General features: G+C 46.2%; 1 protein-coding gene across 2 annotated transcripts in view; it reads right to left on the bottom strand.

Moving 5' to 3' along the window:
- The window catches only part of SH3BGRL2 (SH3 domain binding glutamate rich protein like 2), a 240,015-nt gene that overhangs the window by 51,050 nt on the left and 169,016 nt on the right, over nucleotides 1–19,949 (bottom strand). For both annotated transcript variants that reach the window (XM_069235630.1, XM_069235629.1), the window contains exon 3: nucleotides 9,326–9,406. In XM_069235630.1, coding sequence (XP_069091731.1) covers nucleotides 9,326–9,406 — 81 coding nt within the window. The remainder of the gene's footprint in view (nucleotides 1–9,325; nucleotides 9,407–19,949) is intronic.

Below are 19,949 nucleotides of genomic sequence, written 5' to 3' on the forward strand. Positions count from 1 at the left end.
TGGGAACCTCGACCACTGACACTCGCCTGACTCCCCACTGGGGGTTCCTGAGGACTGGGGCCACGGGACCCAGATAGAAACTACACTATCTGTTTGATATTTCAGTGGTGATTACTTAACTTGGGGAATGGGAGGATGGGGCGGGGCACATAGCTGTCGTGGGTGTTTAAGTGCACCCATGGGGATTAAGGGCACTGCCCATGGGAGGAAGGAGATGGGGCTTGTCACAAAGTTACTGTTCCTTAATACGGTTCTTGGCTATGTTATATGCCTGTGTGTATGTTCTGGCTTTGCATTTAGGAGCTACCGTACTAACATTGTGTTTAAGATTTGTACAACAGGGGGCTTCCATGAACAGAACAGGGGGAATCACAAATTAACGCTCATCATGTGGGTTACTACCAAATCACAAAAATTGTATTATGGTCTGGAAAACATTATCACCACACTGCAAATTCTTGTCATGGAATGTACAGGGCCTAGGGAACCCAGCGAAACACAAAAGAATACACAGTTATCTTAAGAGATACAGGGGTAGCCATTGCATGTCTACAAGAAACGCATCAAAGCCTTGCAAAAGAGATGGCGGGGAAAGTGATAACCACATCCTACTCCGGATATGCCACGGGTGCCTTGATATGGATAGCACAGGGGGTCCCCTTTCAGCTAACTAGACAGGTTATCGACTCAGATGTTAGATACATAATACTCGAGGGACAGCTGGATGCACATGCATTATGTATAATTCATGTTTATGCTCCCAACACGGATGATGGAAATTTCCTGGGGTCAGTAATCTGAGCAGTGCACGTCTCCCAGTTTATCAAAATTATCAGAGCAGGTGACTAACTGTGTGTTGAATGGGTTGACTGATCAAACCCCTCCCCGGGTGGGCCTGAAACCACGCACCACATCAGCGTTGTGCCAGATGTTGCGCAGATGCTTAAGGGTCTGGGGCTCCACGATGTGTGGTGACAACGCAACCCACAAGCACGTACATATTCTTGCCTCTCTCAGGCTACTAACACTCATAGTAGTTTGGATTATTTCTTTCTCCAGGCGTCAGCCGCTCACAGAGTATCAAACATTCCGTATTTGGAGAGATATAGATTGGAACACTTTCGCTAATCTATTCCCTCCAGAGACAGACACGGAAGGTCCTGTGATTCCAGTTAGAGGGTGACTTATCAGGTGCAGCGTTCCACAACACTATAGAATGAATGATCTTTGGCCCACTACTTCGACACCAACTGAAACTCCACTAGCTCTAGGGCCACTGAGTGGGATGCAATGTAAGTGGTGGTCCGGGGGCTATGTATCGCCACTACTGAACTCACTAGAAAGAGACTTGACCACACAGAAAACAGAACTAAAACAACTAGAAAAACAACTGGCAGCAGACGCATCCTTAGTCCAGACTTGGGATAGACAAACACATAAGCTGTGCAAGACATGGGATCTTCTATATAAATATAAAAATATAAATATATAAGAAATCAAGGCAGCATTGGTATTGTGAGGGGGGGGAAAGGTGGGGAGATTATTGGCCAGATTGCTAAACACGGAGAGGACACCAAGACCCATATTTGTGTTACAAAACTCCAATGGTTTATTGGAATATACGCAACATTCCATTAACAAAATATGTGCAGCTCACCTGTGAGCAGTATACACGACACCACACACAGTGGAAACCAGGATTTAATAGATTATTTAAACGATCTTCCACTGCAAATGCTATCTCCAGATGATCGGAAAACACTGGAGGCCCCAATATCCAAACAGAATCCAGAGGAAGCTCTGAAGGCCTTAAAATTAAATAAGTCCCTGGGGGGTGACGGTCTTCTCACTGAATTTTACACACACTTCACAACTATATTTCTGGCTAAACTAGCCGAGGTATACATAGTAGCATATGACAGAGGGGAACTAACGGGCTCCATGACCGAAGCTCTGATATCATTAATACCAAAACTGGGAAAAGATGTTGGGGAGGCTAAATCCTACAGACCTATATTGATGCTTAACGCTGACCTGAAACTCCTTAGCCATGTGCTGGCAGCTCACCTTCTTCCATATATGCCCTCGCTGATCCACAATGACCAGTCAAGCTTTATCCTGGGGGAGAACACTGCAGAAGCTAAGAATACTGGCACATGTAATACATGACCCTAGTGTGCAGGGAAGTAGCTATGCACCTGCCTTCCTATATATAGAACAGGCCTTTGACTCCCTTAGCTGGGACTTTTGTCTGGAAGGTGCTGGAGAAGATGGGGCTAGGCTCCTCCTATATTTCAATAGGTCAAACTATTATACACTCACCCAAAGGCTAGGGTTCCGGCAGGGCAATATGTGTCAGACGAGATTATCTTACAACATGGCACCTGGCAGGGATGCCCCATTGCCCCACTTATATTTACCATTGCTATAGAACCACTGGCGTGCAGACTTAGATATGCGCTTAGGGGATGGGGAATCACATTAGGTATTAGAGAGCATATAGTATCCCTGTATATCATGGTTTATTTCCGAAACCCGGAAGTCTCAGGTCCAGTTTTATTGAACGTAATGCACACATTTTGGGAATACTCAGGACTTTGGGTGAATATACGAAAATCCACTTTATATCCCCTGGGCACACTAGTGGATCTGAAAGGTCAGTTATTTTGGGGTCTCCCACAGAAGACAAAGGAGGCTAAGTACCTGGGGCTAGATATTACTCAAGATTCCCAAAGGTTTTAATCCCTCAACCTTGGCTCCGTGATTGCAAATCTAAAATCCTCCATAAATTTTGGAACATGCTTTGCTTATTGCAAGTAGGCAGGAGATCACTTGTAAAAGTGGCGGTTCTACCAGGGTGCCTACATATAATGCAAGGAACCTATTACGAGATCCCACGCTCTGTGTCCCCGTGAGTTGGACCGGCTGATAATCGAGCTCCTTTAGCAAAATAGGCGATGTAGGGTCAGTCTCTCCACACTCCGTAGAGTGGGAGAAAAGTGAGTTAGAGGTTCCAGACCTCCAATTATACTACTTAGTTGCCCACTTACAGCACACAGTACTCCGGCTGGATGGGGAGCCAAACTGGGAGCGTCTCTTATTCAGTTGCGGTAACTTCTGTTGAGGGGTGGAGGAATATTTCGTACTTTTTCACAATTTATTCACCTTATAGGGAGGATTTGGGAACAGTCTGATGAGTGCTCAAGAGAGCACCCTTTGCCCCTGACCTAGATATCTGGCTAGTACCCCCCCTCTGTTCAGATGATGCAAGTGATGTCCATGACTAAATGGCAGGAGGGTGGATGCCTAATGCTATCTGACCTTTAACCTAAGGGTAAATTCATAACCTATCAGCAAGCCCAAGATTACTTTCATGTCGGCACCAGGCATTTTCTACACTTCACAAAACTTGCAGCAATTGCTAGGCAACTGTGGCCCACATTCCCCGAGACCCCTACTCGAGCTCAGACACTGATTACCTTACTTGAGATGGCAGGTAGTGGAAGCTAATAACACACATATACCGTGCATTACATGCAGATCAAATGAAACAACGCTTACCAAAAGAATACCATTGGAACACACACTTGGGAGAGGAATTATCGTTGAACAAATGGACGAAGATACACTTGGGAGTCAAGGAGGTGGCGGGTAATGCATGGTTTAAATTAATTCAATATAATTTCATACACATGTTATATCCCACCCGAGACGTTTATATGCCATATACCCCACCCGGGATCTCCATTGCCCAAAATGTGGATTTTTGAGAGCCATTTTCCACACCTAGCCAGGGCCTGCCCCGCAATAAGACATTTCTGGAAGGAGATCACCACTCAATTTAGCAGAGCAACGGGCTGGGAGATACCACTGCATGTCAAATAACGTTTGTTGGGACTCTGGCCACACACCCCAGGTAGAAAACTGAGCAGATGCTACCTTTTACTGGGACTGGTAGTTGTGAAACGTTGCATAGCAATTCACTGGCTTAGTCCCCTAGCCCAGACAAGAAAACTTTGGGAATCCGATATGGCTGAAAGGGCCGGAGCGGCATAGGTGCATATGCGGAGGACTTGGAGGGATGCCAAAGTACAGGAAGCCCTGTTAGGGTGGGCAGAGATGACCAGAACATTGCTGGCTTCTTCTAGTTCATAGTTTGAAACACCAGAGTCCCCAACCGGTTAGAGTAATCCCTAGGCCAGTGCGGGATGAGCAAGAGAAGACGTACACAGATACAGGGGCATCAGGACACCCATGAAGAATAATACATGTTGGACTGCGTTCATATAAACCCATCGAGATGGACTAACAGATTTTAATCCTATATGGAAGCAGGGGTGGGAGGGTGGTTGGGGGATGGTTATTGTTTGTTAGACTCACGGTAAAAGCTGGCAGCTAAGTTTCTGTGATGTCCTGGAACTGATTGTTATTATTGTGTTTTCTTGTTAATGCGAGGTATTTGAGAATAATACCAGACGTACATTAGAACTGCTTAATTGTTTAATGCAAAACCAAACAAATTATTTATTAAGTTATTTCTTTTTTAAAACACCTTATTTTTTGCAGTTGCTTATAGCACGTACTTGTCAAGAAAGTATTGGAGCGCTCTATGGGAACCCAGTTAGATTACTCAAGTCATACATTTTTGTTGGATTTTTAGGCACGGGGAATAGAGTGATTCACCTAAAAACATAGTATGTTGAGTCGATGCAGAGAATCGAACCCCGTAGCTCGGATCCAAAGTTAGCAGCTCTGGCCCATACACCACATGCTCTCTCCTCTGTATTGCTGATTTTTCGAGTCACCGCCCACCTACTAGTTCCCCGTTGCAGATGCCCGTTCCCCTCCCACCCGCCACACTTGTTTATCTTAACAGTCGCTTTTTTGAGAGCTCGGCTCCGGGAATGTGCTGAGGTGGGGATCTTCAGAAAGAGAGCATTACAGAATTTCTCTGAACACTCATTACTAGGTGTTATTTGTCACATATTGTGTAGAGCATTGTAATCCCGATTCTGACACAATCTCTTCCCCCCCCCCCCCGGTCAGCGTCCGATCATCATAGGGATATACGGAATTCCTTTTAGAGAAGAGAGTCAAAAAGACCACGTTTGCTCGACTTACTTTCTAGTCGGATTGTTTTACATTTCTTTTCCAGAGAATGATTTCGCCCTTTTTCCACTTAAAAGCTTAATCAGCAATGAGATAAGATTTTTGTGTTTGTTTTTTTCCAACCCCAAATAATGTTTAGTTTTGTTTTGTTGCCAGTGGTGGATTATACGTCCCCTTTTGACTCTCCTCCCCTTGCCCTGCTGAATGCCCCCAAGCCCCTGCAGTGGAACTGGCCCAAACAGTCCGTCCGTGATGGCAGCAGGGTGCTGCTTGGCCTCTCAGTTTTTTTCCACTGCTATAACTTGCCGACTTGACTGTATTCAAAGTTTTTTTTTTTTAACTCTACTTTTCGACTAACCTGAATCCTGTCTACGTTTTTAAAAGCCTTGGTGATAGAGATACAAGGCCTTGCTTAAAACGTGACAGCTGATTTCAGTCACAAGGGCACTAGAATTCTATAGGCAGGTTTTAGGGTAATCATTTGACCTCATGTCAGCATGACACAATTTATGCAAAACAGCTATTTGTTTGTGCACATCATTATTTTAAGGTGCGTTAGCTAAGTGGGGTTAATTTGAACCAAGACTACATCTCCCAGAAAGCAATGATTGACCGGAGCCGAGGTGTCCTGAATCATACACACAGAAATCAATGGGTAGTAGTGGTTCCAATGACTGCACCTCCTCAAATTTATCCACACTTGTAATATGTTAACAAAAGTCAAGAACAATCCAAATGTACAACAGCACGGAGCTGAACAGTAGTGTATCCTTTACTGCCCAAGAGCGTGTGCTGGTGCCCCCAGGGTGACACATAGATATGATTCCTAGAAATACCGCAGCTCCCCTAAAAAATAAGTAATAGCATAGTCATCCAGGTGAGTTCAGTTGTGGTGAACTCTTTTTATTAATGGTAGAAACACCAATTTGGCAAGACGAATATGATTCCACAGCCACACCCAAAGCAACACGAGTTTCGTCACACTCGTGACTTTTTCAAAGCTTACTGCAGCAAAAACCACTAATGTCGTAAGAGCAACATCATGCCTGAGGGTAAGAGCAGTCAGTTCTGAGACTCAATGTTTTTCAAACACATCGATAACTGACTTATCATGGTCTCTTGGTTCTTACGGACTTTACTAGTTATAGCTACAGGAGTATCAACAGGATTCTTAATACCATTGAGTTTTAATTATTTAGAACAAAACACTTGGTTGCTCTTACCCTCAGGCATGATGTCACTCTCACAACATTAGTGTTTCTAGGAATCGTGTCCTAAATCATGTTTAATCCTAAAATTGAGCAAGAGACGCCTGGTCATCTTTACTTTTTGTGAAAAACAAAATATCTCTGTCATGTGGTGGGTTTTCGGAGTCCCTAATCCTGCAATTAAGAGTGGACTGTTTGCATAGTGTGAGCCCTCACATGCTAATGTCAACTCCGGTAAATTAATGCACTTTCAATATGGCATCATTTGTTAAACGTCTAACAAAACAATTTGTTTGAAGGCAGTAGAGCTAGCCAAAGAATTGTGTCCTAAGGTCATCTTAAGCCACACTGGTGTTCCAGACTCTCATGGTGTTCCACAAAGACGTGACCTGACTTGTCAAGTGAAATAAATGTTTCATTTTCGTGGCCCTTCTTCCATTTCTGGCCTGGTATTTTAAGGCAGAGGTTGTCCCTCTCCCGTAAACGCCACTTGTGATTGCATAATGTATGCAAACTGGTTCACCTGAAGTAGATTAGAAGGACCATGCAACAGAGTGGTGAGTTAAGCCATTTTTCTTAAAAGGACTCAATTTTCCAATCAGAAAGGGTGAGCCCCTATCTTCAATCCTGAAAAATACCACATCACACAACTTTCATTCTTTGTCCCTTTCTTGCTCTTTATTTGCACCTGCTTCTCTTTTCATCCGAGTTTCTCCTCACTCTATATGTTTTTCTCATTTTATGTTTTCCCACAATTCCCTTGCCCCTTCTCCTGTGTCTTGCTTGTTAATTTCAATCTCTTTCCCTCACTCTTAACTCCTTTGATTTTCTTCGCTCTCTGTTTTGGTTTTTCTAGCTTTCACTTTTTGACACGTCTACCTTATGCACTTTTCAATTTTCCACTGTCCGAAATTGTCTCACAGCCAGTTCTCTTTTTCTTATGTCTGGATTATGTTTCTCTCTTGATCTCATGTCTATGTCCTCTCTCTCTGTCTTCTACATCCCTTGGTCTCTCATTTCCTTTTTATTTCTCTTAACACCATCTTTCAGTCAGTACCCGTCAATCTTTTTTTTTTTTTATTCTGTTTTTTTTTCCACATCATCATTTCTCTACCTTTCACATTCCCTTTGTGGCTCTCTGTTAATTGTCACCTTTAAAAGCCTACCAGATAGCGAACTGTCGGGTTTCCTTATGACTTCTGAAAGCTTCCCTGGGAATACATTTTACCCACTGCTCACTATTGGCACTGTGGTTTGTAACTCACACTTGCTTGCTTCTATTTGCTGGCTTTATTTGCATAAGGCTCTCAGATTGAGTTGGTCCCACCTGTGAGCCATGCTTGTTTATTGTATCTTCCGAATACTTGCTTTCTATAAACAGGCCTTTAAATCTTGTTCCTATATTGTAACATTTTCTGTGCATTCAAAGATAAAAGCCAAATGCCAGGCTCTGGCTTCCGAGAAAGCTTGGTGTTTACTTTTCTTTCTCTGACTTCAAAGTGGGAAAATTAATGTGACAATCCTGCCGACTACCCATGTAAGAGGACAAGGTGTAGGATGTTATTTTTTCTTGCACACAACAAAAATGAATTGTGTTAATGTTTCAGAATGTACCAGAATTAGAAAAGTAAAAATGAAGCACATTTTTTTTAAATTCTGAAGTGTGATGGAAACAAATATTTGAATACAATAAAAACACAATACACTAGGTGATGACATTTCCCCACGTTATTGTTTGTGCACAGTAAAACTGTATGATGGGGCAAATGTAAAGATCATTTCAATTGAAACTGTGTTGTCTGCATTGGCAGTGCACTACCACACCATGCATTCTCCACACCACTCTATTCTACAACACTCCACTCCATGCCCTCCACTCTAAGGCACTCTATGACATGCCACTTAACTCCATGCCACTCCACACCACTTACTCCCCGACAACACGCAGCACTATTCTACCCGCCTCCACTCTACTCCCCTCCTCTCTGCCTCTCCACTACACATCATTTACCCCAATCTATCCAACTCCAATGTACCCCAATCTATCCAACTCCAATGTACCCCAATCTATCCAACTCCAATGTACCCCAATCTATCCAACTCAGACTACTGCAATCCACTCCACTCCGCCCCAATCTACCCCACCCTACTACAGTCTACTCCAATGTACTGTATTTCACCCAATCTACCCCACTCCACTTCAAACTACCCCCAATATAGTCACCCTCCACGCCAATCTACCCCAGTACACTTCAATTAACCCCACTCCAATCTGTCCCACTCCACTCCTCTCTATCCTACCCCAGTTTACCGCACTCCACTCGAATCCAATCCAATTTACCCCACTCCAATCTACCCCACCCCAATCTAGCCGATGTTCCCCCCACTGTAATCCACTCCAATCTGCACCAATCTACTCCACTTCAAACTACCACAATCTACCCCAATCCAATCCACCCAGCCAGGCCCACTCCACCCCAATCTACCCCACTGCAGTCTACCTCACTCTACACCAATCTGCCCCACTCAACTCTACCCCAATCCACACTACCACAATCTACCCTACTCCAAATCCACCCTGCATACCCCACTCCAACCTACCCCACTCCAGTCTACCTCACTCTACAGCAATCTACCGCACTCAACGCTATCCTACCCTACACCACACCAATAACTTAACAAAGCTGAACAGCAGCCAGACTGATATACAACATGCCTACAACACATTGATAAAGCCAATAGCCTTCCCGTAGGCGAGAGCTATTGGCTTTGCTAGTGCTTGTTGCTGGTGTCCGAATTGACATAAAAGAGTGAGAACCGCACCGGCCATCCAGGATAACTTTCAGTCGGCCTGTTGCTGGCACACAGACCCCCTGACAAGTCTAATAACGTAAAATAGGCCTTACCATAGTTTCACTAATATGTACCACGCTGATTATTATTGTTAGCGAGTTAAAGGCAATCCACAAAAGATGAAAAAGAGCGCTACAAAAAAAACAAATATTCACCTTTGTACCCGGCCTGGGCTTCAGCCCTAGGAACGAAAAAACGGTGTTGCTCTCCTTGGACTCGAAGAAAGAGTCGTAATCCTAAAAAGAAGACAAGAAAACAACGAAACATGAGTCAGTTTAAGACCTTCATCACACAGTGTTTATTTTTTCATGCCCAAGCTTATGTCAGGGAGAAACTGGATACAGACATTGCTTATTTCCTGGACATTTCAGCAAGTGCGGATATGTGTCCGATTTAAAACTAATCAAAAAGGAACAAAGCTCAATTATTGGTAACATGCCTGGCTCTGTATTACATTACAAGATCTGAATTCTGGAGTGTATATGCTGCAAATTGGACATGTAAACCCTAATGGGAACCATCTGAAGAAAATAATACTGAAAGAACCGGAAAGCCTGATTAAATCCGAAGTAATGCATTAAACTCCCTACACTGACTCAATGCTAACCATTTAAGAAGGGGGCTAGAAGGCTTACTGTACATACACTGCCATCTGAGCTTAGTACATCCAGGGAGAGCAACGGAGCTGAGAAAGGGCAAATGTGATCCTGTTTATCTGAATGTTCACGTACCCTGCGCAAAATGTGAATCATATTTCTCTTACTATGCAACAGGGTACCCAGGCTCCACCTGCGCCGCAGGAGCCTCGTGTGCTCCTGTAACCGGATAGGTTTAAGAATTTATTTCTGCATGATTTACCTACCAGAGGGTTTGGTCGAAGGCAGAAGCCTGATTGATATTTAAATAATGCATGTCCTCAAAAGCCAGGAGTCAAGTGCGAGGCTCCACATTTATGTTTATGGCTAAAAGTGGGTCCCCGTGTGTTGAGCAGGAGCACATCCATGGCTGGTGTAGAGCATCGTTGAACCCCTTTTTGAATGCCCTAAAGAGCAGAAAGGAGACTATTCTCACCGTAGGTACCCCGCCCTCAACAGTGTGTGCCCGTATGAAGGCTCGCGACAAATCCCACTCACTGTCTGTTCTGCTTTTATTATGCCCATTGTTAGAGATGGGGTCTCTAGTTGGCAGAAGTATACACCCTCGTCCAAGTAGGGACCACAATCCTAGCCAGGGTAAGTCACACACAATCCAAACTATCCTGTGCCAACCCTCTGGTAGCTTTGCACTGAGCAGTCAGGCTTAACTTAGAAGGCAATGTGTTAAGTATTTGTGCAATAAATAATACAGTAACACAGCAAAAACACCACATAAATACACCACACAAGTTTAGAACAATAGATAATATCGAGCTCAATAAAATAAGTTCAAAACAACGAAGATTCAGTAAGCACAAGATGAAATATCACTTTTAAAAGGTTTAAAAGAGTCACAATCATTAGAACTAAGCAGTTGTCTCTTTGTTACACACAGTACCTGGTATGCGTCACAAATAACGGCGCACAGAGACCGCAGAGAAGGAGATGCGTGGAAAAATAGGGTGTTGCGTCGAATTTTCTGAAGCGGCACAGACAATGTGTTGTTTCTTTTCATGCTGAAAGAGGTTCATGTCGTTTCTCGGCTTGCAGTCTTGGTTCCTCACTGTGGTGCAGGGATATTTTGACACCCAGGAACGATGCAGAGAAAATCCTTGACGTGCTGGGAGAAGGCACAGGTGCTGCGTCGATCCAGCAGGCGATGCTTTTAATTTTCCGTTGCAAGGCACAAGGAGTCTTTTTGGCTCTGAGACTTCAGAACACAGGAGGCAAGCTCAATCCAAGCCCTTGGAGAGCACTTTTGGGGAAGGCAGAATCCTTCTCAGCAAAGGCAGAGGCCAGCATGGCAGCAGTCCTTCTCAGCAAAGCAGTCCAGATGAGTCCCTTGGGTAGCCAGGCAGCTCCTCTGACAGGGTGCAGGTGTACGTTCAGAAGTGCCTGGTTTGGTGGGGTCAGAGACCTAGTTTATATACCCAAAATGCCTTCGAAGTGGGGGAGGCTTCAAAGAGTGGTTTTGAAGTGAACAAGTTCACCTTTCGGTTCAGTCCTGTCTGCCAGGGTCCCAGTAGGGAGCTTACCAGTCCATTGTGTGAGGGCAGGCCACTGGCCTTTGAAATGTAAGTGTCACCCTTCCAGCCCAGGAAGACCCATTCAAAATGCAGATGAATGCAGGCGTGACTGATTGTCCTGTGTTTGTGGTTGTCTGGGTGAAATGCAGAAGTGAGCTGTCAACCAGCAGAGCCCAGACGTTGACTGGAGACAGGTAGTAAGGCACAGATGGTTTTAAGTGAAGAGAAATGCTCACTTTCTAAAAGTGGCATTTCTAAAATAGTATTAAGAAAATCCCACCTCACCAATAAGCAGGCTTTACCATTACCATTCTGGCCATATTAAATATGACCTGGTTACCCCTTTCAGATCAGAATCTACCACTCAAAAAGTATATGAGGGCAGTCCTAATACTAGTCTATGAAAGGGACATGCCTCACAGTAGTGGAAGACGAATTTAGGAGTTTTTCACTACCAGGACGTATAATACACATATGTGCATGTCCTGCCTTTTACCTACATAGCACCCTGCCCTGTAGGTTACATATGGCCTACCTTAGGGGTGTCATATGTAAGAAAAGGGGAGTTTAAAGCTTGGCAAGTACTTTTAAATGGCAAGTCGAAGTGGCAGGGAAACTGCATACACAGGCCTTGCAATGGCAGGCCCGAGACATGGTTAAGGGTCTACTTAGGTGGGTGACAATCAGTGCTGCAGGCCCACTAGTAGCATTTAATTTACAGGCCCTGGGCCTAAGTAGTGCACTTTACTAGGGACTTATAAGTAAATCAAATATGCTAACTGGGGATGAACCAATGTTACCATGTTTAAGGGAGACAGCATATGCACTTTACCACTGCTAACCAGTGCTAAAGTGTTCAGAGTCCTAAAACCAGCAAAAACAGTGTCAGTAAAGTGGAGGGAGGCAGGCAAGAAGTTGGGGAATGATCACCCTAAGGCTGTCAGGTTTAACACCCATACAGTACAATGACACAATAATAGGACGATCCAATTTCGAGTCTCCAAACGATGGCCTTTTATTAAAAAAGTCATTTATGTCCATTTTTTAAGCATTTAAGCAATTTAAATATCAAAACGTAAACTATGGACTACCTCCGTTTTAGGCACATCATTTTACTGCTTGCTGTCCAAAGAGTTATTTGAATCGGTGGATATGTTACAACTGCTGGACTGCTTTTTGTCACTTGATTGGGGAATTCGTAGGGAATAATTTTTTTTGTATCCTACTTTTCAAAGTATTCTGGAATGGCATTTCAGCTTGTTTAAAGATTGTAATCGGAATTCAAGTGGGCAAACCCAGGGACCCAGGAAATCTCTGGTTCCACAACGATTTAGGATCTCTGCTGTGTTTTGACCTTGATGTGCTTATGACCCTCCACTCTGCTCCGGAGCTTCTGGGCTCCAGACTCTCAAGCTTCCTGCTTTGTTGCTTCGTAGATGATAAACCCCAGATGCTAACAGACGTTGTCACCGAAACACCTGCTCCTTGGACTCTTGCTCGCTCATCCTCCTTCCTCCTCCCTCTTATGTGGTTAATGCCAATACTTGAAGTGGGCGCTCAGCGGCTGAAATTGAGGGAGCGTCAAAACCCGCTGGAAGGCTGTCCTGAGAGCTACCTGGTCCCCTTGGATATCTCCTCTCCAGAATCTTGTGGGTCCTCCTCTTGAGCCTATATTGCCTCAACTTGCGCTGCTGCTTGTGCCTGTCTGTGAGCATATGCTTATACAGCAACTATACTTGTGCAAGGGCTCCGTCACCAACATTTTAACATGGCAGATCAGGAAGTTTGGTGTCTGCAGTGCTTAATTTGAGCCGGCAGATTCCAGTGCAGGGCACTGGTACTTATTTTTGAGGGCCTGCACTTATTTTTCTACCTCAAACATTTACTGTGAGCAAAAGACACTTATGGGAAAGAGGGAGGAAGAGTAAAGCAAAAAAGCGTCACAAAGGGAGAAAGCAGAAAGCTGCAAGTGTGAGCAGAACAAGCAGGGATTGTCTGTAAATGGATTAAAGAGGCCCGAGATGGTTTCAGGATTGCGCTGTCTCAGTATTCTGTGCTTGTACATTTTTTTTTTTCTAAGCAATTGTATTAGTTTTGTATAGCAACGTAAAACCCAACAGGTCACATCCAATCAATCAATCATTTGTAGAGCACGCTACTCAGCCGCAAGTGTCTCAAGGGCTGGCGTTGTGGAGTGCTTTGTGGGTGAGGAGCTTGAAGGTGATCCTCTTGTTGACGGGGAGCCAGTGTAGGTCTCTCAGGTGGGCAGAGATGTGGTTGCAGTGTGGGATGTCAAGGATGAGGTGTGCGGAGGCACTAAGTATACGTTGCAGTCTTTTATGGAGTTTGGCAGTGGTTCCCGCGTAGAGAGCATTGCCGTAGTCCAGTCTGCTGCTGACGAGAGCCTGGGTGAGTCTTTCTGGTTTCGGTGAGGATCCACCTGAAGATCTTGGGGAGCATGGGGAGGGTGTTGAAACAGGATGATGAGACGGCGTTGACTTGCTGGGTCATGGTAAGCGATGAATCCTAGGTTGCGTGCGTGGTTGGTGGGCGTCGGTGCGGTTCCTAGGGTGACCGGCCACCAGGAGTCGTGGCAGGCGGAGGGGGTGGAGCCGAGGATGAGGATCTCCGTCTTGTCCAAGTTCAGCTACAGGCAACTGCTCTCCATCCAGTCGGCGATGGCCTTCATTCCGTTGTGGAGGTCAATTTTGGTGGTGGCGGGGTCCTTAGTGAGTGAGAGGATCAGCTGGGTGTCGTCGGCGTAAGAGACGATGTTGAGGTTGTGTGATTGGACGATGTTGACGAGCGGTGCCATGTAGATGTTGAAGAAGGTCGGGCTGAGGGAGGATCCTTGGGGAATGCTGCAAATGGTTTAGGTGGCTTCAGATCGGAAGGGAGGGAGGCCGACTCTCTGGGTTCTGCCGGTGAGGAGGATGTGATCCAGTCCAGGGCTTTGTTGCAGATCCCTGCGTCGTGGAGGCGTGTGCGTAGGGTGCAGTGGCAGACGATGTCTAAGGCGGCTGAGAGGTCTAGGAGGATGAGGGCCGCAGTTTCGCCTCTGTCTAGCATGGTCCTGATGTCGTCCGTGGCGGCGATGAGGGCGGTCTCAGTGCTGAGGTTCATGCGGAAACCGGATTGAGACGTGTCCAGAGTGTTATTGTCTTCAAGGAAGCGGGTCAGTTGACAGTTGACGGTCTTCTCGATGACCTTTGTTGACTGAACATTGCACAAGTCCCAAGCAGTTAACAGAGGCATATGCTCAAGAGCAGTCATAGTAGTCAAAGACAGCGCACACAACATTCGCGACATCTAAGACCGGTCAGCAGAACAATCTACCCAGGTCCCCATCCATTTCCCCCACACGGTCGTATTTAGCAGAGCAGCCTCTCATCTCATATACTAGGTTTTCCTGTTGGGCGCACCAGTCTACCCCATGCCATTATTTTGCAATTGCAGGCACCGTTTCCGCCTTTCAGCTCGCTGCAATGTCTCTCTTGGAACCCACCCACTCCAGGACCCCCAATAAAATTGGCAACAGGGCAACCTCGACCTCCACTTGCAGGAGTCTAGAGATCTCTGTCACCACCGCTTGCCAATAGGTTGCTATGTGGGGGCAACTCCACACCATATGGTAGAATTCTGCATCGGGGCCTGCACAGTGAGGACAATCAGCCTGGGGTAGGAGACCTGCTCTATGCAACCTTTCAGGAGTAAGGTAAGCCGTGTGGAGGTAGTAGGTCTGCACCACCCGAAGACGGGGTGGGGGGGGAGGTCATAATCAATGTTCTCGGGGCATCAATGCATCTCTCCAGTCCTCGTCCTCTATCGGACCCAACCACTGCTCCCACTGCCCTCAGAGTTTGTCAAATGTCGGTGTTGTGTTAGTGACTAAGGTGCGATATATGCGCAACACTCCCCATCTACCCAAGCCACCCATCAGTGTCTTGGCTTCAACAGGACAAAACTTGGGAAGGATCACCCCTGCCTGAACATGCACGTTTAATGCGTATCTAAGTTGTAGATATCTATGGAACTGGGTCCTAGCAAGCGAAAACCTCTGATGAAGCTCCTGGAATGACCGCATGTGGGAACCCACCCAGATGTTGCCCAGCAGCGAAATGCTTATAAGGTCCTATTTATGGAACCCTCTAGTGCCGAGACCTCCCCCAGCGACGACCCATGCCACAGCGGGGTTTGCTGGGTGAGATGGCACCACCAACCAGTCACCCTCAGCGCTGCCCTCCACCCCATCAGTACCACCCTTGTCACAACTGGGACCTTACACGGCAAGGGGTCACCATACAGCATCCCGAACAGACCGGGAAAGCCAATCGTCAAAAGTTCTAGTTGGTATGCAGGATCCGACCAGCCCCCCTCGCCTCCAACCAGTCATTAACCACCAGTAGGTGCATCGTTAGGTAGTAAAGATAGAGGTTGGACATCCCCAGACCACCTTTGTACATATCGCCCTGACAGGCACGAAACACCAGCCGGGGGCAGGAATTATGGCATAAGAATTGCCGCACAGCAGCTTCCATTTCCTTGAACCATTGCATAGGGATGTGATAGGGGAAGTTCTGAAGCAAATAGAGGAACCGGGGAAGTACCATAATTTTATACAGCGCTATCTGTCCCAGCATGTTGAGGGGCAGAGACCGCCATCTCTGGAGGTCCATCTTGACTCTCCGGTTAAGTGGAGAGACATTAAGTGACCATGCCAGCTCTGGGAGCAGAGCTATATTCACCCCCAGGTACCAGAAGATGTTGCGCCGGACAGGAATGGCACTTTGCCAATCATAACAATCCCTTGTGGGGCATAGCGGAACCAATAGTGATGTACTGGGGTTAATTATCAAACCAGAGGACTCAGCAATCAGCCCCAGCAGTTGCATCACCCTAGGTCCACTGCTGGCCGGATTGGACAGAAACAAAAGTACATCGTCTGAGTATAACGCGATGCGGTCCTCCCTCCCGGTAGGCCAAGACCAACCGTCGATCAAGGATCGAGCAAGCAACTCCATCGCCAAAGTGAATAGGAGCGGGGACAGTGGACACCCCTGGTGGGTTCCCCAGCAGATAGGAAACTGGTCCGACACTACCCCATTTACCTGCACCCAGGCCGTTGGATTAGAGTAGAGGAGTCTCACTAGTGCTCGGAATCGAGGGCCAAACCCAGTGCTTGAGAGCACCCGCTGAAGGTAGGACCAGTCCACTGTGTTGAACACCTTTTCGAAGTCCAAGAGGAGGAGCGCCAGGAGAGGGGTTAAGAGGGCCCCGTTAGCCAGCGCCACGTGTGGTTGTCTAATACAATGTCTGGTACTTCTAGCTGGCATAAAGCCGCACTGAACCGGGTGTATCAAGGAGGACAATACTCTTTTCAATCTAGTGGCTAGTATTGTGGACAGTATCTTAATTTAGATATTCAGGAGTGAGATGGGGCAATACGCAGAACAGTGCTGTGAAGGGGGCTCGTCTTGGCAATCACCACTATGGTGGCCTGGTCAAGGCCCGGGGGAAAACCACCCATCTGTTCGGCCTCTTCAAACATGTCAAGTAGGTGGAGAGCTAGGATATCGCAAAACTTATTGTAAAGCTCTGCCGGGAAACGATTGGGGCCTGGTGTTTTGCCCGCAGCCAGCTCTGATATGGCGGTCCCAACTTCCTCGAGTCCAATGGGCTCGTCTAGGTCATGTCTTTCCACCACTGAGATCTTTGGAAAGGACACCTCCTCCAACAAGCGGGTCTCATTCTCCACTTAGGGTCTAGGCCGCTCTTCATAGACTCTCGTGTAGTAGGTGGCAAAACTCTGCGCTATTATGTACGGCGTCCGGGAGATAGTTCCCGAATCGTCAACATCTTCTGGAACAACTCTGTTTGCCATCGGCCGAGTTGCACGCCAATGCAAGAGCTTGCCATTCTTGTCCCCCGACACGTACACGCAGGCCACCGAGGCTCACCAAATAAGCTTCGCTGTTTCGAGAGTAGAGTGTCTAATCTCCTCCCTAACTAAGGCTAGCTGTCTCGTAACGGATGCAATCGTGGAGACGGTGAGTTGGCCCTCCAGACGTAACGCCCTGGCCTTGAGCACCGACTCCCTTTGGTTACGCGTGTGCTCCCGCACATGAAGGAGATGTCTGGTATGCCCCCCAACGGGGGGCCTTGCAAGCAGCCGAGACCGTACCCGGGGACGGTACAGACCCCAGATTATAAGTAAAGTATTCAGTAAGCTGGTCCCCAAGGGCCTGAGTGTAGTCACTATCCTGCAAGTACCAGGCATTAAGTCGCCATACCGGATGCTGGACAACGTCTATATCATCTAGCCGAACAAGGAGTGGCGCGTGGTCAGAGACCCCATGGGAGAGTATGTCAACCCCTATGACTCTAGGTACATCGAGGCTAGCACAAGAAAGAGGTCTATTCTGGCGTGAGTGTGGTGCACCGCTGACGTGTGGGTATACTGTAACGTTTGGTGATGCCATATCCGCCACACATCGCAGAGGCCAAGACCCTCTGCTCATCGGTTCAGTCTGGTCGCCCAGTTAAAGTCTTCCCAGGGATGTGGAATTCCTATCGCCCGACGCCCGGGACATCTTGTTTGGGGTCACGGGCAACAAGTTTTTATGTTTACTTTGTCCTTGGGACAAGTAGGCCCAACCCCCTGCAGCACAAACCCTTTGGCTGCCTGTTTACAGAGAGTTGAACTCTCTGCAGTTGAGGTAATGTGTTTCCAAAAGATAATGCTGTTCGAACTTGTATTTATGGTTCATTATTTGAAAGCCTTCATTATTAGGGTGCGTGCTGTAAATAAATGTTTTAAGGTCACACTTCACTACTGACGTTGGTTCCAGTACAAAAAAAAAAAAACGTGTACACACATGTTTGAAAAGTTTAGGCTAAGAGGCTAAGTATAATGCTCCCAGAATGCTCTCTGATTATATGCAAATGAAGTGTCATTTAGTAAAATGTGTTGATGCATGCTAGTATTTCCCAAAAATATTTCTAAAGGAAAATCAGTGTAACCATTTTCAACACGATTACGGGAAGCATGAAAATAAACAAACACTGACAAAGCCAACTGATCTGACCTACTTTTATAAGTCTTTTAGTTTCATCAATGCGTGTCTTGTTTTGACATGGCTTTTGTAACACTTTATTGTTGTGGGAGCTACCAGGCCCTCAACATTGTAACAAACATTGGCAAAACCCCCCCAAAAAGTTTTTGAACTCTTAAAGCACACGTTGCCACCAGCGGCATAACAAAGGCCCCGCAGCCGCCCTCCAGGGGGCGCCGTCAGCACAGCACCTGCCCTGAGTGAGTCTGGAGAGGAGGCTCCTCCATGTTCTTTGCAAAGGGGCACCCTCCAGTTTCGTTACGTCACTGATTGCCACTGTAGTTCCTGACACTGAACAAAACTACTTTGTGTGGCAATATGCTCCTTGTGGAAGAGCAGAATGCGATCACTCACAGTAAAGCCAGCCGAAAGAGAGAGAAATAGAAGTTTAATAAAAACAAAATGTCTTTGTTAACACCAGACCTAATTAGGGACCAAGACCCACATGGAGGTAGCTTTTTGCATGTCGCAAACAGCGACTTTCGCTGTTTGCGACGTGCAAAAAGCACATTGCGATGCACAAACCCAGTTTTGCGATTCAGTAACCTGGTTACCGAATCACAAAACGGGTTTGCGACTCGCAATTAGTAAGGGGTGTTCCCTTCCTAATTGCAACTCGCAGTGCAATGTAGGATTGTTTTGTGACCGCGAACGCGGGCGCAAACCAATCGCAGTTTGCACCCATTTCAAATGGGTGCTAACACTTTCGCAAAAGGGAAGGGATCCCCATGGGACCCCTTCCCCATTGTGAATGGCACTGTAAACATTTTTTCAGAGCAGGCAGTGGTCCTGCTCTGAAAAAATGAAACGAAAACGTTTCATTTTTCGTTTTTGTTATGCATTTCGTTTTCCTTTAAGGAAAACTGGCTGCATTACAAAAAAAAAAAAAAAAAAAAAAACTGCTTTATTGAAAAGCAGTCACAGACATGGTGGTCTGCTGTCTCCAGCAGGCCACCATTCGTGAGGGGGTCGCAAATTGCGACCCACCTCATGATTATTCATGATGTGGGCATTTGCGAAGCCTTTGCGAATCACAGATGGTGTCAAGGACACCATCCTACATTTGGATTTGCGACTCGCAATTTGCAGGTCACAAATCTGAACCTACCTACTTGTGGCCCCAAATTCTTAAAGAAAGTCACAAAAGTGCACCCATGGTATATGTCGTAACCATATAAAATATTTGTGAACTGTATTTTAGCGTGGGTAAATACGATGTGTAGATGTGCTCATGTGAAAATCTATTGAGCATTTGCAAGTTCATTTTCCCTCCAGCCACTTTCTTCCCAACCCTGGAAGAAGTTCTAATTCTGCCATTGTCAGGAGTAAATGTCCAACCTTTCTTATTATGGGAAAATATTAGAGAGAAGCTGGTAAAAATCTTTAAAACATGCAGGTTAGTAGGTTTGCAGACTCAAAGGTATTCCAGCCCTGGAACTATTGCTTACTGCTTCCTCCAACCCCAGAAAGGTGGCAAAATAAGGAAATTGCTACAGTAGGGATTGA

Source organism: Pleurodeles waltl, chromosome 5 (genome assembly GCF_031143425.1).
Source record: "Pleurodeles waltl isolate 20211129_DDA chromosome 5, aPleWal1.hap1.20221129, whole genome shotgun sequence".
NCBI lineage: Eukaryota > Metazoa > Chordata > Amphibia > Caudata > Salamandridae > Pleurodeles > Pleurodeles waltl.